The sequence below is a fragment of the Sceloporus undulatus genome, chromosome 5 (assembly GCF_019175285.1).
Source record: "Sceloporus undulatus isolate JIND9_A2432 ecotype Alabama chromosome 5, SceUnd_v1.1, whole genome shotgun sequence".
Taxonomy (NCBI): domain Eukaryota; kingdom Metazoa; phylum Chordata; class Lepidosauria; order Squamata; family Phrynosomatidae; genus Sceloporus; species Sceloporus undulatus.
The window spans coordinates 20662423-20685284 of NC_056526.1; the positions used below are offsets into that span (position 1 = coordinate 20662423).

General features: G+C 40.0%; 1 protein-coding gene across 2 annotated transcripts in view; it reads left to right on the forward strand.

Moving 5' to 3' along the window:
• Positions 1-1642: 1642 nt before the first annotated feature.
• Positions 1643-22862, forward strand: part of LOC121930358 (sodium- and chloride-dependent GABA transporter 1-like) — a 75602-nt gene continuing 54382 nt past the window's right edge. For both annotated transcript variants that reach the window (XM_042466574.1, XM_042466575.1), the window contains exons 1-2: positions 1643-1783; positions 21566-21900. In XM_042466574.1, coding sequence (XP_042322508.1) covers positions 21660-21900 — 241 coding nt within the window. In that variant the 5' untranslated portion in view covers positions 1643-1783; positions 21566-21659. The remainder of the gene's footprint in view (positions 1784-21565; positions 21901-22862) is intronic.

Sequence of the window (22862 nt, forward strand, 5' to 3'; positions counted from 1 at the left end):
GGAGATTCCACCACCCTCCAAGGCAGCATGTTCCACTGTTCAATAGCTCTTACCATCAGAAAGTTATTCTTAAGGTTTAAGTGGAATCTCTGGAGTTTGATTTCATTGCTACATGTCCTAGTCTCTAGAGCAGCAAAAAACAAGCTCGCTCCATCTTCATTGGGACACCCTTTCAAATACTTAAACACAGCTATGTCACCTCTTAACCTTTTCTTCTCCAGGCTAAGCATACCCAGCTCCCTAAGCTGCTCCTCATAGGGCATGGTTTCAGATCTTCCCCCATTTTGGTCACCCTCCTGTGGACTTTCTCCATCTTGTCAACATCCTATTGCCAGTGTAGACCAGTGCCACTCAAATAGGTGGTTTGCAGACTGGTGCCAGTCAGTGAGCAATTGACTGCTGGTTTGCAGGGAGTTTTCAGGAATGAATGAGACAATTGTAGCCAATGAGAACAAATATGGTGCCAGTACCTGGCACACCGGAGGAAAACCCTTCTAGGCCACCCCATCAGATAGCTTAAGAAGCACTGGTGTAGATAATATTAAGTCAGGCCTCATTATGAAACAGTATTTTGTGTTCTCACTTCTAACACAGGTAGCAAGGAGCCTGATTAAATGTGGTTCCTCGTGGAAGGGAAAGTGTGTGAACTCATCATGATTTCCAATTTTACCATCATGTTTGATATATGCTTGGCCAGCCCCACCATTAGGCAGAATGATAAGGTTGCCGGATAGAAAACTTGTGATAGCTCCTGTATGTTTAATGAGTGTGTAGAAGAGGGAATTTCAGCAGATGCCACTTGTCATGCGAACCAGTAACAAGCAACAGATGCTGAAATCTCCTGTTCTGCACAATCTTTTAAGTTACAGAAGCTGTATCCAGCTTTCACTCTGGCAACCCTAGCAGTGAGGTGGCTACTTTAGACAACAGATTCTGGAAATTGGGAAAGGGTGGCAAATTACTTTGGCACTATGTCACTTTTGATGCCAGGGCTGGGAAGAGGTGTTTGTTGGCTCATCTAGCTTTTGTTCTGCATCTTTACTTGGGTGGGTAGGGAAAATTGTTTCCTACGCCATTTTAGGCTACAAATGTCTTGGGCTACAAGGCTAAAAAATCTGCTCAAGATTTCTCATCACCTATGATACATTGCCATTCTCTTCCAAAACACAGAAAGAGCTTAAAATGACTTAGTTCAGTTAATGTTTCAAGGCCTGGGAGTTTGTTTGGTTCTGTTATAGTTACACTTTTGAAAAAGCGAACTTTCTTGTTAATAAAAAGATCCTGATATTTAAAAAGTAACTAAAAGTAACTATTTGGTTACTTTCTGAACTCCTTTAGAAATTGCTACAAACTGCCAGCCTGTGGTGGAAAAAATATGTATGCCATGAGCCCCCCACACACTGTAACTATAGAGACAGCTAGTCAGTCAGTCAACCTTTTATTGTATTTGCCTAAAAGCCATTGCAAGCCACATATGAAAATATACAGTGTATTTTACAATAACAAAATGCATGCAAAAGTCAGTTTAGCAAGTCACCTTCACAATGCACCACAACAGAATTCAGAGTGATTGTGCAAACATTTTTGTAGCCTTAGCAAACAAAGCTGCATCATGTGTGACATAACGGGTCACAATCTGACAGTAAACAGTGTATCTTCACAAAAAACCTCTCACCCCATAAGGATTACACAGATAACTAAAACTGCAAGAGGAGTGCTGTTACATATCAGTACCTTTCAAGCATCAAGCAATGGTGTAATTGTAAGAAGGAATTAATTACTGGTAAGTTTCTAGCTCTGTTTTCTTCATATCTATGCACTCCTAGTCTTTGGAAGAAAGAGATCCCTTTAGTTCTGTAGATGAGAGTTGAGATATATTTTAGATGGTCTTGTCAATAGGGCATGACATTTTTCTAGAACACACCATTTGCTGATACTCAAATTGCCTGACACTTTAATTAACTTCTGTTACTGGTTATTTATCCCATCTAGCTTGATTTGATTGCAGTACCCAAATTGTCAGTGAAAGCCTAGCTTTTCAATAACTATTTTTTTCCAATAAAAAAGTGGCAGATTTATTTTAATAAAGAAGAGAAAGAAAAGCAAAGACCTATGTCAGAAAATAATAGCATAGGGACTGAAATATGAAAACCCCACTGGGGACCAAGTGAACATAGGAATGGTAATATAATTAGCTATGCCTGGAGACATAACAAATGAGAAGAACAAAGGTCCACTGAAAGATTTTATCTGCTTGAACATTTTTTTTTACTCTTAAGTGAAAGCCAGTTGTTAGGTTACTGGTTATGTGCTTTGAAAAGTTACCTTAAGTCCCTTGCTGACCATTTGTCAGGGTTGCAAGTGCAAAGAACTGGGACATGTCTTATTGGACTCCATTTAGTGTTGAGACTATCAGTACATGGGTATTGCCAATTTTCCTGACATCAGTCTTGTGGAAACAGATGTGCTTGTTGTAGAAGAATACTTACCCTCATTGGAATAGAGGGCAAGGAGTTACAGTATAGGATGGTGAGTATGTGTTTTTTCCTAACTGGTGCCATCACACACTCATTTCCAAATGTGCATTTCCCTACAACCAAGCAAGCCCATTACATTAAATAATTAAAGATATCTACTGATCAATGTATTTATTATGTAACAATGTGTGTTCTTCTTTATTCTGTTTGGAGGATTGCCCAATCCAAAGCTACATCTATACTGCAGAATTGATGCAGTTTGACACCACCTTAATTGCAATGGCTTGGTGCTATTGAATCCTGGAATTTGTAGTACTGTAAGATACTTAGCTTTCTCTGTCAGAGAGCTGTGGTGTTACAACAAATTAGAAAACCCAAGATTCCATAGGAAGAGGCCACTGTAGTTAAAGTGATGTCATACTGCATTAATTCTGTAGTGCAGATACAGCATAAGTTGGATTTAAAGTGAAACAACACTGAGAAGAAAGAACAAAGATTGATCCCTCAGCAGTTAGTAGGACATTGAGCAAGTATCCAAATCACTTAGCCACAAACTTCCCCATCATAAGGAGATGAGCTATATTTCTATTGAAATCAGGAGTGCAGAACCTGTGATCCTTTAGACATTGGTCGACTCCAAAGACCCAGCAACTTCAGCCATATAATCAGTTGCCAGATGTAGATATTCGTTATTACTGGTTAAGATTATGGTAGTGTTTTCTAAATATACATCTATACAGCTGTCATAGTTACTCCTTAATCTATAGAGTCTGCAATAACTTTTGTGAGTTGTTACAGGTTGCTGGATGATCACACCTGAAACTGAAGGGACACATGTCAGCATTAGTCCCTAAAATAAAATCTGGGGAATCTGTGGTCTTTCTGATGCTGTTGGACTCAAATTTCCAACCACAGTAGACAACCTGGTCAAATCTGTGTGTTCATGAGAGTAGCACTTTATCAACATCTGAAGAGCCACAAATCTCCCTGACTTTTTATCATTCTTATGTCCCTTCTAAGTAGAAATAGTCCATCTTCTAGATTTACATTCACCATATTTTCAATCCAAGGCAACAAACATGTAGCAGCCTCTACAGAGATGATATTAAAGCTCTCAAAATGGCTACAGGGTTCTTATAAATTGAACAGAACCATCTGTGATGCTCCCACGAATTTCTGTGAGAAGAAATTTTTGGCACTAGTGTGCCCCATTAAATAGTGAGGTAAAGTAGAATGTGGATTTTTCTGCCTCTGGTTCCAAAAAATGTCTCTTTGGGGGCTAACCACACTAAATTTATTTCGTGGAGTCTTAAAGACAAACTATTCTACAGAACAAAGCATAATAGGTAACATTGCTCAGTCAACCTTTCAGAAAGTGTACTGTCTATGAGAAAGAAAATAGATTCAGCTGTCAGCTTTTGTTTTGAGAGCATGTCTAGGGAAATTTGCCTGTGTAGCAACAAAAAAAAAATGCCAAACAGGATACAGTGGATGTGTCATCCCATCTGGAAATAGATAGGAGAGATACTGTGGAATGACAGCGATAAGGAGACAAAGCAAGACACCTTTAACAGGGAAAGCAAAGGAGATGGCAGGAGCAATCCAAAAGTCACCAAATGAAGTTCAGATCCAAGGCCTATGATAGCCATAGCCCTTTCACATCCTCAGCCTTTCCATAACTGGATCTTGTTGTTAGCATCCCAGGAACTCCCAATGTGCCATGCAGGGTGCCACGTATCATTTTGAAGGAGGGCTCTAGTTTCTTCCTCATAGAGCCTCTCTGTGATTTTTGGATTGTGGCCTTCCCTTAGAAGATATACCCTAGTTGGCAAAATATAACGTCCCTTGGGCACAGGCTTTCCTCCCACTCAGCAAGAGCCACTTAAGGTAGATGTGACCCAGTTAGAGAATGGAAGCCTGAGGCACACAGCTGAGATGGAGCTGGCAGAGAGAAACTGATTTGGAAGGAAAGCTTTTACGTTAGGAAATTCAGAGCCTAGAAGCCCAGGAAGAGACATGTCCCACAGGGCTGGGAGTCAGAGGATAAGCATAACGTCCTAGAATTCTACAGAAAGCTTTGTGCCCAAACAAGAACAGCAGCTCATGAAAAGAGAACAGTCATGAGAGCATATTACCCCATGTTCTCCTGGATTAACTGATCTGGCATGAATAGATCTGTGTTCGACTCATGCATGCTGAGTCCCTTGTAAGTAGTGTGGTCCATCCGGGCTCTCCTCTCCTTGTCTTGCTTTGGCCCAGAACAGGGCTCCAGATGTTGTCAGACTGCAACTACTATCAGCAACAGAGAAAATGATGGTGAATGCTGGGAGTTGTGGTCCAAGAACATCTGGAGGATTGCATGATTCCCACACCTGAGCCAGAAGATGCTGTGTGGCATTAAGAGTCCTGCAGTATTGGCCCTACCATTTGGCAGAGTGAGGCAGCTATGTCATGGCAGGAAATTTTGAATGCCATGAATGGGCACCAAATATCAGTTATTTTGCTATTACGGTATTTTCTTTCCTGTTAAGGATGGGAAGAGGTGCTTATTGGATTTTTAGCCTCATGCATCAAATAAAGTTGCCAGTTCAGGATTGTCCCAGGCCCTGAGGTTTCTTGACCAAAACTTGTTACCTTGAGATGGCTGTTAGTGATGAAGGGTTTTACATTACACACCAGCCACAGTTGCTGAAAGTTTGTCATGCAAACACACACAAAAAGAACATACTTTCCTGACTGAAAATTAAGGCAGAAATCATAGCTAATGGAACCATTTCCAGATCAAGGAGAAATGAAGGTATTGTTCCTCCTCGCTTGCTTAAGGTCTTGTGATAAAGAACATTTAATTTTAGTCTACTTGCTTCTAGCCAGAAGTTGGTTGCATAATAGAATGGAAGATGAGCCCAGATGCCATAATGAGTGAGAAGGAAGGAGAAGCTAATGAAATAAATACATAGACCCTCTGGAGAGTCTTTGCAAGTTGCAATGACAAATCAATGAAGCCTTGGAAACTGTAGCAGGTGGGTGCTCTATTGGCTGATCTGAAGATTTGCACACAGTCCTTTCTTCTGGAGATGAGCCCACCAAAACTGGAGAATTTGTACTCTCATCTCCTGCCTTGAGGCAACCCACGAAAACTGGAGAATAAAGGTTAGGCCCTGAGATCTGGCAAACCTAGCACCAAATTACATTAGGTAATATGCAGCTTAATTTAGGTATTTTACTGGGTGGTGGCTGTGGAGGAATTTGCTATTTTGTCTCAGCAGCAGGCAGCAAAGTGTGGTCTTGTCAGGAGCTGTGTACAGTAAGCCTTCCATATACATGGAGTCTTTATCCACTAGCACAACTATCCACGGCTTGAAAATATTCCAAAAATATATAAATTTAAAAACAACAACTTGATTTTGCTATTTTATATAAGGGACTACCATTTTACAATGCCATTGTATATAATGGGACCTGAGTATCCATGGACTTTGGTATCCTGGAATCAAATCCCAGCAGATACCAAGGAGCCACTGTATAACCCTTTGGATACTCATGTTATTTAAGTATTTATGTTAAATAAACATGTTTATTTAAGAACACCAATGTGGAGTCTGAATCAGGAGGCTCGGCTCAAAATCACAGTATGTTCTCTATCTCATTTTGATCAATTTCTGAAAGACAGAATATGTTCTCCAGCCTGGAGGAAAACAGATTCACCTTAACTGAACCTCAGGACTTTTTAACTTAACTGATTTTAAGATATTTATACCCCATCTTTCCATCAATTGATTTATACAACTGATCCCTTTCCATCATCAATTGATCTACAAAACAGCTCATGTCAAAAATAAAAAAACAGCATTAAAAGCCAGCATGATACTGTTATAGCTCAGTGTGAACAAGAACAAAACATTAAAACAGAATAAGAAAGGAAAAGGAATATTATCTAAGTCTCTAAAGTTTTAATATATCATCTAAAATCCATCAGTGAGGAAACCCAGTGAATATGATACTGTGAGCAAGATATTTCCCTGGGGTGAAGAATTTTTTCAATACTCACTTTTAAATATACCTTTTCAGAAGCACAGGATATTATGGATGTCATAAATTTATATTTGTAGTAATCAGTCTTCCAATATTAAACTCCCCCACTTGAAATTTAGTACAGACAAGCAAAGTTGTGAGTCAACCTTTGTGTGCAAGATAAAGAGACCTCAACTCACATTTTGCCTTATGTTATGTCTTGTAATATATAGCTGGAAGTAACACTATGTATTCTGTTTGTTTATTAATTTTTACCACATGCATGCACTTTTCCCCAAGTGCTTTCAGTTGTTTATCCACACAACTTTGAGAGACTGGCTGGGCACAGAAATGGCGAATGGAATGACAGAATTAAGCAGTTGTCTAATATAGGACATCTGCCTTATACCAGGCAATACTCAAACAGATTATAGCTGTGACAGGTACTTTGAAGCCTTCTATGTGACAGAAAGTTTTCTATCTTGGATTGTTCTCTCACTGACTTTCTGGAGCAAATCTGGATGGGGATTCCCCATCACCAATCTTTACCATCTCACATGTAAGGATGACCACATGTGAACAAATTAAAACAAGGAAAAGCACATGGAGGTGGTGACAGGCCATGGAGTTTATCACACTGGAGCTAATTTCGGCATTAAAGAGAGATTAAAGCACATTTAAAGCATCCCACAAATAAAGCAAAAATGGCAATTACTTGTGTAAATGATTATCGCACGCAGTTGCACAAATAAAGCGATATTGGAAATGCATTGTTGCTGAAATCCTGAAAGTAAAAAGATGTGCATTAATGTTTCTTTGTGACCACTTTAATGGCGAGTTTTGTGTAACTTCGTGTGAAATCATTTTGTGTAATTACGCGATTTTTCTGGGATATTCATGTGCTAAACTCCCGATCTCCTTCATGTGCTAGACTCCTATCAATCAATGCAAAATTAAGCCCAGAAAACTGAGGTATACTGACATACAGAGACTTATGTATAACATATAAACATTTCTAATTACTGCTCTCCAAATATAAGTCTGTGTCACTATTCCATAATAAAACATTAAAGTAAAATAACTTTGGTTATCATAAAAACTGATATATAATCCAAAATTGAACAAAATGCATATAAGAAAATCTACTCTAGTAAACAGGATCATAACAGTCTGTTTCTGGGCTTTTTGTATTGGTTGTTAACCTGTCATCACCTTCTTGTCTTTTTTGTGTTCTTCTTAATTCTCAGAGGTAGATGCTGGGGTGTTACATCTGATTTGTGCAGCTGCTTAAAGCACCCATGCATTCTTCCAGAGCCTCAAGTGATACGTGAAAAATGGTTTCCTTTTTTAAACCACTGTTTTATTTTGTTCCAGTGAACATATGGAGAGTGATCATTAAAGCCAGAACGATAACAAAAATAAAACCCATTAAACATTTACTGAAATAACAGCCAAGATGGTGAATATAAATGATATTATATGAAGAGTTATAAAAACTGCCAAAATACAGAATATAAATTGTAACAACAACAACAACAAAAATTGAAACAATAACCATGTGACTATGACTAAGGTCCAAAACTCACTGCAGAAATAATCCAGTTTGAGACTGCTTTAAGTGCCCTGGCTCAATGCTAGGGAATTTTGGGAACTGTAGTTTTGTGAGACATTTAGCCTTCGCTGCCAGAGAGTTCTGGTCCCACAATAAACTAAAATGTCCAGAATTCCCTAGTATTGAGCCAGGGCAGTTAAAGCGGTTTCAAACAGGATTATTTCTGCATGCGTTTTGGACATAACATAAAAGGTAAATCAAATAGTAAATCAAATTATATTTGTGAATCAGGGCATAAATGAAAGTAAATGATATATAGTCGGCCCTCGGTATCCATGGATTTTTTTAATCCATGGATTCAAGCATCCATGGCTTGAAAATATTCAAAAAATATATACATTCCAAAAGCAAAACTTGTTTTTGCCATTTTATATCAGGGATCATTTCACTATGTCATTGTATTTAATGGGACTTGAGCATCTACAATTTTTGGTATGCACCAAACTCCAGTGGATACCAAAGGTCTACTATATAAAGAAAACTGTAATCAATATTTAATTGTAAATTGATCTAGTACCCACTTCAGTCTAACAAATTGATGAAATGTATAACTATGATTTCACTGTACAGATCCAGTTCTTTAAATGAGTTCAGCAATAAATAAATAATTTTAAAAAGGACCAATGTATATTTTAAAAGATTTTTAAAATCAAAAATGCTGAAAACTATTCACAAATCAGTAAACGGCAAAAGGCATTTAAATTTTTTTTTGTCTAACAATGAAAACATAGTCTAGACTTTAGGAGAAAGTTGCACTAAAGAAAAAAAAGGGAGTAAATGTCATAGTTCATTTGGGGAAACGAGAAGCCAGGTAGTCGACTAGCAGTCCAAAGGTGAAGAAGCAAAGTTCAGAAGCTGGGGAAGCAAACTAAACAAGAGGCATGCATGAAGTCGGGATTTAGGAACAGGACCAAGTCTCTGAGCTGGCTTGGATGTCTCTTATGGAGTGAGCAAATAACATAGTTTCCAGTGGCTGTAGAGCATTTGCTGCCTGCCTTATTTGTTCAGTGCAAATAGATGGGGCTGCACCAGTGGAGCTACAGGCCTCTCCTCAAATCCTTCAGTCCTGCTAGGAACTCCAAGGGAAGCATAACAGCAAAATGGCCAATCTCTCTTCCTTAAAGCCTATAGCATTAATACCTAAATCAGAGCTGGACCAGTGTTGAGGGGTCACATACTTTTTTCATAGGACCTTGGCTACATCCACATGGCAGAAATAATCCGGTGTGACACCACTTTAACTGCCTTGGCTCCAGGTTATTGAATTGTGAGAATGATACAAACTACCATTTCCAAAATTCCATAGTCTGGAGCCAGGGCAGTTAAAGTGGTGTCGAACCACAATATTTCTGCCATGCAGATGCAACCCTTGATAGCCATATACTCCCACCACCTTTTAATATTTTTAGGGTTTTTCAATTCTCTGAAAAGAAGGCTCTCTAGGAGCCATGGGGTCGATTCACTATGTTTTGGGGTCTGCTTATGCTGTGTGAGGTCCAGGAAAATCCTTTTTTTGAACCAAGAAGTCCAATGACCTTCCATACCTTCCAAGATTTCACAGATGAACTATGTTTACCATTTTGAATTCAGTTTGCAATGATGGAAGTCAGCTGAGGGAAAATGGGAAAATTGGGTGGAGGAGAGAGAGAAACTGGAACGCTTTAAAAGCACCTGAAAATTAGTATGACTGAGGATTAATTGGGACTTTTCCAGAAAAATCAGGATAGCTGGAGAGTATGAAACAAGTTTTGTTTTTTAAAAGGTTTTTAAAATAATTTGCAATTTTCTTTTACAGTTTAGCAGTTCTGGGTATCTATAAACAATCATGGGAGTTACATATGTCCATAGGCTGCCCTTTACCCAACCCTAAGCTAAAGCATCAAAACAACACAGAAACCACCAGGACATAGTTATTCCTTGTTTTGAGTAAAGTTATACTATACCACTTTTTCTGATACACCATTAAATTTCTGTGATTCCCAATTATGTCACACCGATTAAAACTACTTTTGCATTCATTAACTGTACCAAACTGTTATCAGCTCCTGAGTTGTCTCCTTTTTATTTATGGAGTAGCTTTCCAACTTTCACCTCGACATGTAAAACCCTAAATCGTTGTGTCACAAAACAATTTAAGACTCTTTTCTTGCATGCTATGTTCGCTCTGTATTATTTCATAACCAGAGAGACAGTTAAGAGATAAGTTCTTTTTTAAATATATATTTTTAATTGGGGTATTTTCCAAGGCTGAATAATGCAGGTGTTGACTTATCTTCAAATATTCTTCATTAGTCCAACAGAAAGGAATATTTTATACTTTCATGGCACTTTCCCATCTTGTGCCTCAGAGACACATTCTGGCTGCTAATTAGATTCAGTGCAAGTATTTAAAAAATCCATCAAGACATTCATGAACCATTTGGCTTACAGGACGTAGTCAGTCTTTGTCAGCCTTCTTCACTGTTCCAAAACATTGAATACATACAGTTTTATTCATGTTTCCTTCTGGAAGGTTTCCCATAGGCAACTGGTTGACCTCTGTATAAACAGAATTTTGGATTAAAGAGTTCTTTAATCTGATCCAGCATAGTTCTTCACAGGGTTGATTTGATTTAAATCAAATTAATTTAAATCATGATTCAAATTGCTTCGCTGAAGGACTCTATTTTAATGATTTCAATCACAGTTTAAATCACTAGTGAGGAAGAGTCTATTTAATCAGCATTTTTGGTAGAAGTGCATTTTTGTCTAATATGACCTTAATACATATTTAAAGTTGCATGTTTAGAAGGTAGATATATGCTATCCAGACCCCTCCTCCTTATTCATATGTCTTCTATCTCCCCAAATTCATCAACCTCGTCTGTCTTTGCACTGGTTGAACTTATCAAGACTAAGAAAGACAGAGGGAGGGAGAGAGACTGAGAGAGGAGAGCACCTCCACTTTGTGTAGATATTATATACTACAGCTAATAGTGCTATAATTCCAATTTAACCATCATGGCTCCATCCTGTGTAATTCTAGGAGTATTCTGGTGAGGGATTGAGACTTTACTCCCCGAGCACTCTACTGACTCACCAAGCTATAGGATGTGGGTGTAGTAGCTAAAATTAGGATGCAGGTGTAGTAGTTAAAGACTGCAAACCATTTGCAGAGTAGGACTGATCAGATTCTCTCTCTTCTCCATAAAGGGCTGTTGCCATATTCATAAAATGCCATTTAAAGTGGTATAATTAGTATTCATTATGATATCTTTGACATAGGCTCTTTTTGTTTTAATCAACTGTGTTAAGAAAAATTTAAAAACCAACTTATAATTTTAAAATCTGATTAATGTTGTAAAAATCCAATTTAATTTTTTTAAAATACTATATATCTACATCATTTGTAGGTATAGACAGGTACGTTGCAAGTCAAAGCTTAAGGCTCAGCTCCTTCCACTGTTCTCATTAATTCTCTACACTAGAACCCTCGTCTAACTTGGAAAGAATGCTGCTTGTTGTGTGGTTTTATATTCATATTTAAATGAACCCTTAGAAAGCCCCAAATTATGAGAAATGACTATTCAAAATAGGTGTTCAGTTTTTGGTGGGCGTGAACCATAAAGAAATCATTTGAATTTCACAAAAAAGCATATGAAAATATGAAATGATCTTAGCTAGAACAAAAAAGGGAGGAAACACCAGAAAGAACTGTCATGGAAAATATGTATGCCCTAGGGCAGATTTGTAGGAGCTACCAAGGTGTTTTTTCCTGCTATCCAGACAGGTAGCACTATAATTAATTTCATTAGAGAGCTAAAGCTTATGCAATTAGACATCTGCTTCTGACCAGCCATTTTAATGACAGCCAACATGCCTGGGGTCATTACTAGTTGCTTAGAATTGTCATTAGTTGATAAGACCCCTCCAAACTCTTTGGCGCATTACAGACTGCTGGAAAGCGGCGGTCTGCCTGCGCCATCATTAGTGGTGGCGAGAAGCCCCAGTGGCCAAACCACGAGGCTACCTGCCGTCGCTAAGAAGAAGTGCCAAAATGGTGCTTCTTCTTGTGCTGTGGAAATGACGCAGAGAGGCACAAATGGCGCACTCGCCACATCATTTCTGTGGCGCAACGTCCGGACGCTATGCATCTGTGACATCAACATGGTGGCCCCGGTCTGTATAGGGTGCCGGCATTTTGTACGTGCTCCGCACGTACTATATGCCCGTGCGGAATGGGCCTTTGATGATTTTGCCTCTTGGGAGAATGCATGTTCTGCTCTGGACATATAAACTTTCTGATTAGCTGTTGGGTGACAAGTCCATTCTGTTCCTATTCTTAAGCTGCCTTCTTTGCTTCAGTGTTATTACGCTGTTGGATCATGTTCAACCAATGATCAACAATAATCCCAAGGTCTTTTTCACATGTACTGCTACTAAGCCAAGAATCCCCCATCTTATAAATGTACATTTGGTTGTGGCCTAAATGTAGAATTTTACATTTGTCTCTGTTGAACTTCATTCTATTAGTTTCAAGCCAATTTTTGAATTCTGTTCCCATCTGCCAGTGTATTAGCTACCCCTCCCAGTTTTGTGTCATCCACAAACTTGATAAGGATTCCCCCATATCTAAGTCACTGACAGGAATATTGAAGAGTTTTGGCTCCAGGACAGAATCCTACAGTACTTCACTCAATACTTCCATCCAGTTTGAAGCACAGCGATTGATGATGATTCTTTGAATGTGGTTTTCCAAGCAGTTATGGATCAGTCTGATGGTATTCCCATCTATTCCACATTTAATCAGTTTACTAATCAAAATATCATGGAGAACTTTATCAAATGCTTTGCTCAAGTCTAGATAAACAACATCTACATCATTCCCACCATCTACTAAATTAGTGACCCAATCAAAAATGATTTAAGATTAGTTTGGCAGGATTTGTTCTTGACAAACCTATACTGGCTCTTACTAATCACTGCATTGTCATCTAGATACTTGCAAACAGACTCCTTTATCATCTATTTTAATATTTTTCCTAGTATTGAGATCAGGCTGATTATTCTGCAGTTTCCAGAACTCTTCATTTTGCCCCTTTTGAAGAGAGAGGTTGTTCTTCTGTCCTCTGGCACCTGTTCTTCAAGATTTCTCAAATATGATGAAAAGTGATTCAGAGAGTATGTCAGCAAGTTCCTTCAGTACTCTGCAATGGAATTCATCTGGCTCTGCAGATCTCAACTCATTTAAGTTAACTAGGGCGCGTTACAGACGTGATTACGTGCAAGGGGCGGCGCTTCCGGACGCGCCTTGCCCCTCGTGCGTAACCGATACATCAAGATAGCGGCGCCCTATATAGATGGGTGCCGCCATCTTGATGTAGCGGACGCTCTGCGTCTGCACGTCCCAACCCAGAAGAGACGTCGCGAGTGCGCGCTTTGGCACTTGCGACGTCTCTTCTGGGTTGCCGGAAGGAGCGCGATTTTCGCGCTCCTTTTTTGCAGCATGGAGGAGTCGCGCGGTTTGGCTGCTGCGGCTCCTCCACGCTGCAACTGGCAGTGGCCTGAGACCGCCCCTTTTGGGCGGTCTGTAATGGGCCCAAGTGATTCCTGACTATCTCCATGTCAATTTTGATTTATGGTCTGGATCCCTTACCACTGTCTTTGCTGATGCATACTGGCATGCTGTTGTCTTTTGGGGAAAGAAACAAAAGCAAAATAGTTACTGAACAATTCTGACTTTTTATTGTGATCTGCTAGCATTTTACCATCCTTACTGAGCAGCTGTTGCACTAGTTCCTTGGTCATTCTTTTGCTTCAAATGTATCTGAAAGAACCCTTTTTGTTGCTCCCTGTTGCCTAGTCAGTCTCAGCTGATTCTAAGCTTTAGCTTTCCTTATATCATTCCTACAAGCTTGAGCTACACCTCTATACTCTTCCTTAGTAATTCATCCTTCCTTTTATTTTTTTATACATGCTCTTTTTATTTTCACTTACTCTTGTGCAGCCACATTGGCTTTTTCAGATGTTTCCCAATTTCCTTCTTCCGTGGGATTATTTTTTATTGTACTTTTTCATTCTTTCTTCAAGAACTCCCATCCTTGCTGAATGTCGTTTTCCTTTAGCAATCTCTATCCATAGAATTCCATTCAGGACTTCCCTGTCCTTGTTAAAATCAACTTTCCTAAAATCCAAGGTCCGTGTTTGACTACACTTTTCTTTGCTCTGTCCCAGATTGTGAATTCTAGTATTACATGGTTACTCTCCTGTAAAGAACCAACTACTTCGATTTTGGTGACCAACTCCTCCCTATTGGTTAGGATCAAATCCAGTATTGCTAGTCCCCTTTTTCCTTCCTCTGGTCTATATAATAGGAAGTTATCTGTAAAGCACCTAAGGAATTTGTTTGACAGCTTATGCGCAGAGTTAGTCTCCCAGGAGATGTCAGAAAAGTGAAATCCCACATAACTGCTAATTCTTACATCTTTTAAACTTCTGAGGGTTTTTTTTTCCTGAGAAGCATCACCTACCAACTCTTCTTGATTTGGTAGCCTATAGCAAACCTTACCATAATGTTGCTTTCTCCATTTATTTTTACCCAAATGTGCTCTACTTGTCCACTCTGAACACTGTCATGGATTTTTGTACAGGTGAATTTGTCTTTGATCTATAATGCTACTCATCCTCCTTTTCTGTCACATCTATTCTTTTTGAGTAGGTTATACCCTTCATTTGTTATATTCCAGTCAAAGTATTCATCCAGTCATATTTGTCTTCCTGCACTAGGACTTCAAACTCATCTTGTTTGCTTCCCAAACTCTGTACATTGGTGTATAGACATCTGAAGCCTTGTTTGTTTTCACTTATTAATTTACTGTTGGTTTTACTGTAGATCCAATTCTCTCACTCAGTTTATTTATTTATTTCAAAGATTTATATCCCGCCTTCTTCCCACAATGGAATTCAAGGTGAGATTCTTTCTAGAATTCACATCATTGTGTTTAAAGCTTGCCTTCAGGCTAATATTTGAGCTATTATCACCAAACACCCAAATGTATACTTTAAAACCCTCTTGATCAGACTGCCATGCCTCTCCCAATTCTCTTCCAATCCAACTGCATTTTTGCTCAGTGACTTCAGCAAAGGCTGATGAGGGAAAGTATGCAGATGAGCTGCTACTCTCCCAGAGCTTTGCCTCAGCAGACAGCTCTGCTTGCTGAAGTGATGTAGAGCTAAGAGCTCCTACTATCCTTCTGGATAAGAAATAACTTTGAGACAGCCATGAAGGAACTTGAGAAGATCTTCAAGTGTAAGGATATATAATTAAATACTTAAGTCAGAATCATTCAGACAATTACATTTCCAATTTCTGTCAATGGTTGTGAAAGCTGATAGGAAGAAATCAGCTTATTTAAAATGTCTTACTGAAGAAAAATTCTATGGATGCAATAGACTGCTCAAAAGACAAATGAATGGTCTTGGAGCAAACTAAGCCTGAACTCTCACTGCAAGTGAAGATGATTCAGCTGAGGCTGTCATACACTGGACACATCATGGGACAATGTGACTTACTGGCAATTAGATTGATTCAATCAAGGAAGCTACAGATGTGAATTTGCATGAGATGAGCAGGACCACAGCTCTTTCAGGTCTCTTACTCAGTGGTTACCATAAGTCAAAGTCAGCCTGAGAGCAAACAATGACAAGTGAAGTAGATGTAAGCCACTTTGTGCAGTATAGAAGCGTAATAAATTTCTTATACCTTATAAATTACTTAGGTTCTCTATCCATTCCTTGGCTCCTTGAATCTTCTTTTCTTCTGCTGAAGACACTCTTCTTCTGGGACATCTTATTTCTTAATGCCCCCATCTCTACTGCTCTTTCTCCATCTCTTTCTCCACCAATCTTTGGTGCATGTGAGGGGTGGGAAATCACATTGCCTTGAAGATGTTCTTGGACTCCAAGTCCCAGCAATCTTAGTAGATATAGCCAAAGGTACAGTGAAGTCCAATAACATCTAGAGGACCATGTGATTCCCACCCTGGGTGTGTATGCCTCCCTTGCAAACAAGCAGAGCTTGGAAAAGTTACTGTTTGGATTGCAATTATCTCCTTAGCTAGCATTTCCCAACCTCTGCCAACAATAGCTTTCTCCCCATCATACTTTGAAACTGCCTCCTCCATTCTTCATCATAAACTGTGTTGCTTGTCAGTGTTCTGTTGCTGGCTCCAGTTCCTGAAGAAGTTAAATGTTTGCACAGCCAATGGTTAATGGCTATCTTAGCTTATTGTAAGATTTGTTAGCTATTGCTTTCAAAGGCTAAATTGGGGTGCCTTTAGTATATTCAGTGAATAAAACACTGCAAGCTCTTGAAATGGAAAGTACTAGCAGTTGGGTTTCTGTTTATTCAGATAACGTTAGCCAATGCAGACAAATAGCACTGAAAATAACAATTTTACTATTATGACTGTCATATAATAATCAGCCTTTCTGAAATGGAAAAGTCACAAAAATAAATACTTGCTGAAAGGAGCAAAATGTACTTTCCCCATTAAGTTGCATAAAAGTGAAGCTTATGTTAAATTCTTTAAGCAATAGTGCCAAAGAAGTGACATTCATGCAAATGCTTCAGTTTAGAATCAGTTAAGTGTCATGCTCTTTAAACTCAGTCAGAAAATGTGGAGGAAAGAGAAATATGTTCACTGGAGCAGAGCTGTTCTCCCCCCTCAAGGCCAGCTTTGATTTGGATTGATAGCTAGGAGCATCGCAAACTGTCTCCAGATTTTGGGAAGCCATGGGCCGTTAGACGCTGGCATCTCTGGTGTAAGTAGAACAAAATGTCTGCTTGCAGTTGCAGTTAAAACCTAAAAGAAGCTATCCAATATACTGAACTTATTTTGGAATTTGATTTGGCATTTTGGAGATCTCTTTTAAACTTTGGACTAAACACAGAGTGTATTTATCACCTTTGTAACTGTGCAACTTGTGAGTATTGCCTAGGGCAGGTTGCCTACAGTGACCTCCCTAATGGCAATTACTTTCCAGAACATGCCACCACTTGGGCTCCCAGCTCTGGTACTCCTACAGCTACCAGTCTTGTTCACAAGCAGTCTATCTGGCAGTGGTTGGCACCACCACCAGCACCATAATGGATTGAGAACAGAGCAGCTGCTCAGTCCCCAGCCTATGACAGCACAACTACCACCCAGAAAGGCCACAAGTATGTGAGAGTAGCTGTCAGCCTTTGATTTGCACATGGTCACAGGCTTACTGAGCAACAAAGTTGTGTTGGACTCAAAACTAAGTAACTACTTTGTTCATCATTCATTACAGTAGGAATGGACAACTACACTGAGATGAAGAAGGGGTTCATTCCTCACTCCCTTCTGCTGCAGGATGATTCCCCTTGCCATTGCTGAAATCTACCAGTGTCGTGACAACTAGAAGTGTCTTTTTCACAGTACATTTCTCCCACACCACATTTAAGGAAGTATTGTGGTTTATGGAAGCACAATCATGGTGTAAGAAAGGGGGCACAGAAATGAGGGCATTGCCCTCTTGGACCCAGGTTGCATAACCAAATGTATCTTTGGGTTGAGTGGAACAGAGCTTGGAAAAGTTCCTTTTGTGGACTGTAACTCTCAGGCTCCTGCATTGCCAGCAGTAACCTCTTCAAACTGAGGAATGGAATGGGGTTCAATATACAACAAAACAGGATTACTTCACCATTGATACATCCAGCTCATAAAGCAAACAACATTCCCAGTGGCATCACAAGGGCTATTCGGTGGTGGCACAGTGAAGATGGATCAAATCTTGACTTGCTGGCTTCACCAGACTGGGAGCTCAGCTTTGTTTGAATTTCAGTCTACTTTGCATAAGTGAGCTATTTCTGTGTTAATAAGAGAACATCTTCAGTGCTGACACAGAAATGATTTAGCTAAATCCCCAGAAAGGAAGATATATCTCATAAATGATGGACAATTGCTAGCTGTTCTTGTTCAGCAAGACTGGCAATGCTGTGTTTGACTATTCATCAAGATGTCTTCCTTTAACCTGAATAAATGGCAATCTTATTTCAGTCTAGCCAGGCAACCAGGAAAGAGACTTATTGGAAGATTTACTGATTCATTACCTTGGGTGTAGATTTAAATGAAATTTACTGGCTTGGTAAATGATTTCAGGGCTCCAGGCCTAGCGTTCCTATTGTAAATCATCTATGCCAGTTTCCTGGAGGAGACTCAGAGACGAGGATTTCCCCTGTGTTCTTTAGGGAAGCTAGTTTCTTTCTGTAAGTAGCATGGCTCCCCAATCCTTTTGTAAGAAAACCCTATAAGTGTCAACAATTAAATAATTAGAGTTTCCTCAAGTGTAACAATATATTTCATTCACGCAAGGGCCTTGGCCTTGGAAGGCATGTGGAAATTATCCCATCTCATTCAAAGTCATGATATAATGGAGCCAGAAGTGATGGGATAGTCTTGGATAGAGGTCTTAAGAAATAAGAACACAGAAAGAGCTATACTAGAACAGGCCAAATGACTGTCCAGTCTAGCATACCACTCCCATAGAAACCAACAGTGATGCACATGGGAAGTTCATAAGCAAGACAGGAATCAAATAGTCCTTGAAAAATTTCCACTTTTGGACCACAGTTCCATGTCAACTCTCTACAAGTTACAGTTCCAAAAAAGGTAATTTGCCCAACCTGTGGTGTAATACAACCCTCTTGTTCATGGTTCTTAGCAACTGACCTTCAGAGGCATATTATTAGTGAAGTCAGTCTACATCCATGATGACTAGTAGTCACTGATAGCTATATACTCTTCCATGAATTTGTCTAATTCCACTTTATACCACATGTAAGCCATTAGCCAATGTAACAGCAGTACTTGCCTTTGTTTGTCTTGCATCTTCAACTATTCAGCTTCACTAGGTGATTCCCAGCTTTGAGTGTTATAAAAGAGTGAACAAAACCTCTCTTGCCACTTTCTCAACATCCTGCATAATTTTCTACACTTCTAGCCCATCCCCAGTGGTGGTTGCTGACTTCTATGCCAGTGGGGTGGACAGTCCACTCCAAGTTTTAGTTCAGTCTTTAAAGGATCTGGGTAGCCAACCTAATGTGGGGTTAGAATTCAGCACTTGGGATAGCTACTTTAAAGTTCGGAGTAAACCCCAAGGTGGATTCATCATCCTGCTGAAATGGATGCCACTGAATGCCACTGCAAAGTACGTCTTATCAGCCTTCTTTATATGCAAAGAAATCCCAAATATTTCAATCTCTTCTCACGGGGGGACTTTGCTCCAATTCCTTGAGTATTTTCCTTGCCCTTTTCTCCACCTTTCCCAGCAATTCCTTTCATGCAATGCATTGCACAGTGACTTTGATAATTACCAAGCTTTCCCTACTATGTGGCTTAAGGCCACCTTCCAGCAATATAATTTCTATATTTTCTTGCTCTCGGTGGATAAAGCAAGTGATTGTTCTCTCTCTTGTTTCTGACAGCCTTTAAAACATTTGACAGCCATAAACTTATTTCCTCCTTAGAGGATGGACCATAATGCAGCATGGTTAGCATGCGAAAGATGTGACCTCTGGCATCTTCTGAGTGTTGTTTCATAGATTTTGACCCACCCATGTAGCCATCACTGGGGGCTGACGAAACACTAACTCATAGTGGCCATTCTTACAGAGACAGCCATGTTTGTATTTCTCTCATCTTTGCAGTATTCTAAAAGTGAACTGCACTATCACACTTGTATGGAGATGCACTGAGGGGTAAAGCTGCACTTGTTGGACCTCTGCCTGCCAAGCAGCTATTAATGATATAGGGCAATAATGGGTAACTGTGGTGGATCTGGAGGCCAATTTTCTGCACCTATAGCACTCTTGGGGCCACATGGATTGCCCCCCAACCCAACCTAAATCAGAGATGGCCAAATGTCCATCTCTGGTTTTGAAAAACTGTTATTTTAAAAATCTTAAGTAGTACATTGGGCCTCTGTAACAGGGACAGGAAAAAGGGCAGTCGAAGATGTCTGGATGAGTAAAGCTGCAAAAACAACCCTGAGGGTTCTCATGAGGCTGTGGGACTGTAAAACATGGGGCCTTATCACACGTGAAATAGGAGCTCCAATTCGAAGCGAGGGGGAGCAGAGTCACTTCAGATCCAAGGCTATGTATTATCATAGACAAGAAATAAAATTGTGGTCTCTACTTGGGCAAAGCGGAGCGAGTGCACATTGTATTACCACACAAGAGGGATTCAATGATTTGAATTGGCACCCTTGCACATACTCAGTGGGGCTCTGGATGTTGTCATCCTTCCCTGCCCCCTCCTTAGCTATTATCCTTCATCGAGGTGAGCCGTCAGGGGATGATGGGACAGATCGCAGGGGGTCACTGAGGGTGAGATCGGGGTGAAGGACCAGGCAGGGGATGATGCGACAGGTCACAGAGGGTCACTGGGGGCAAGACTGGGATGAAGGAGCAGGCAGGGGATGATGGGACAGGTGGCAAGGGGTCACTGGGGATGAGATTGGGGTGAAGAAGCAGGCAGGGGATGATGGGACAGATTTCAAGGGGTCACTGGGGGCGAGATTGGGGTGAAGGAGTAGGCAGGGGATGATGGGACAGGTCACAGGCAGTCACTGGGGCGAGATCGGGGTGAAGGAGCAGGCAGGGGATGATGGGACAGGTGGCAGGGGGGCACTGGGGGCAAGATCGGAGTGATCGTCCACACCAGACCAATTCGAAGTGAGCTTGGAAAAAAATTGTGAATTCGCTTGTTACCGAATTCACAAAAATGAGGAGTCCCTCCGAATTTGCTGTGGATCCACCTTGGAACAACCCCCCATAGAAAGCAATCATGTCTGATAATACATCACATTATAACATGAATACGCGTGGCTGGACCCGCAGTGACTCCAGATCTGAGCTGCAAAACCCCTTGTGTGATAAGGCCCATGGTTGTTTACAAAAGCCTTTGGGACCTAGCTGTTTTATACAAACCACACATGTGTGTGGCTTTGAATTGAATTTTTACTTGTTTTAATCTGTATTCTCTTAATTGATTAAATTGTTTAATGTATTTTGGCCTTTTAAAGTCATTGTTACTGTTTGCATTGTTTTAGAATAGATTGTGTTGATTTTGTAGACCACCCTGATATAAAGATAGAGAGAATAATATACATATTTAAACAAAGAAACAGCTCAAAGAAGTACACAAATTAGGAAAAATGCATTAAAATTGTGCAAATTTGAGTGCATGGAACAAAAACACAAATTCTTCCAGCTATATATGAAACCAAGGTGGGAATAAGAGATTTTTCACATTCCAAACACACATACACCCAACAATATTCATAATCATTCAAATTATATTCACAAAGCAAATAAAAATAACAACTGTCTTGAAAGAGAGGCTAATGAAAAATTTAGCCCTCCTCTTACTAAACTGATAATTTCTCTCACCTTTTCCAGATACCAGTGAGGAATCTGTTCAGTCTTCTGATCCATCCATCCTGCTCTTCTGAGGGCACCATTTTCCTCCTCCATGAGGTTACTGTAAGCAATAATGGGAAAGCTCAATAACGCATCAGTAGAGCTGAACTCACCTTCTGAGTTGAAGGAGGCTACTCTTGAGGAATCAGAAGAACCCACTGCCTCAGACACTGTCACCACAAAGAAGAAAAAAAAGGTTCCTGACAGAGGTTCTTGGAAAGGCAAATTTGACTTCTTGCTGTCCTGTGTAGGATACGCCATTGGCTTGGGCAATGTTTGGCGCTTCCCCTACCTCTGCGGCAAGAATGGAGGAGGTAAGATTAACCTTCTGAAGAGCTACCTTTCTGCAAGGTAGACTTTTTTTATCATTACTCTTCCTCTTAGAAGGGTGGGCAAAATATGGGCCATGGCCTGAGTGTGCCCCCAGGGTCCCCAGTAAAGTTCCTTGGCCCCTTTGCATCTCCTGTACCATCTGCTCACTCCTGTTTCTAAAATAGTTTCTCTGACATGCACCAGGAAGGGTGAGGAAAATTGCATTTAAATGGCAAATTGTCCACTCTCCAAGCCTTCTGAGGCACCTTCTTCAAAGGCTAATGCAACTAAACAATGATAGTTTATTTTTCCTCCTGTATCAAAGGCAGTATGTCTCTTGGTGCAAGATGCTGGCAGACCACACTGGGAATACATATGTTCTGCTTCTGGACTTCCTATAAGCATCTGGTTGTCCACTGTGTGAAGCAGTATGCAAACTTATGTCTTCTGGAAAAGGCCTTCTCTGTCCCACCACCTTTTCAAGCTCATTTGGTGAGTTTGGAGAGGGCCTTCTTGGTGGCTGTTCCCACACATTGGAATTCCCTCCCTAGAAAGGCCAGGATGGCTCCATCCTTGCTCTTCTTCTGCCGAAAAGTTAAATTATTTTTTATGTTGTCAGACTTTTAAAAACTGGCTGAGATGGGTTTTAATGCTGTATGGTACTGTTTATGTGATTTATATATGTTTAAAATGAATTTTAATGTTTTCAACTTTTAATTATGTTTTAAATAACTTTTATATTTGTGCCCTGATTTATGTTTTTAAATCTCTGTTCTTAAATATGTTGCTAGCTGCCTTAAGTCTCATTAATGGGAGAAAGACAGCTTATAAATGAATAAAACAACCACCACCACCTCTTAGATATGCCTTTATTCTGATCCGGGAGGGTTTTTCCTATGCTGACAGATTGCATTTATTTCTCTGTTCCTGCAGTGGCAAACTGACTGCACTTAGGCAATGAAAG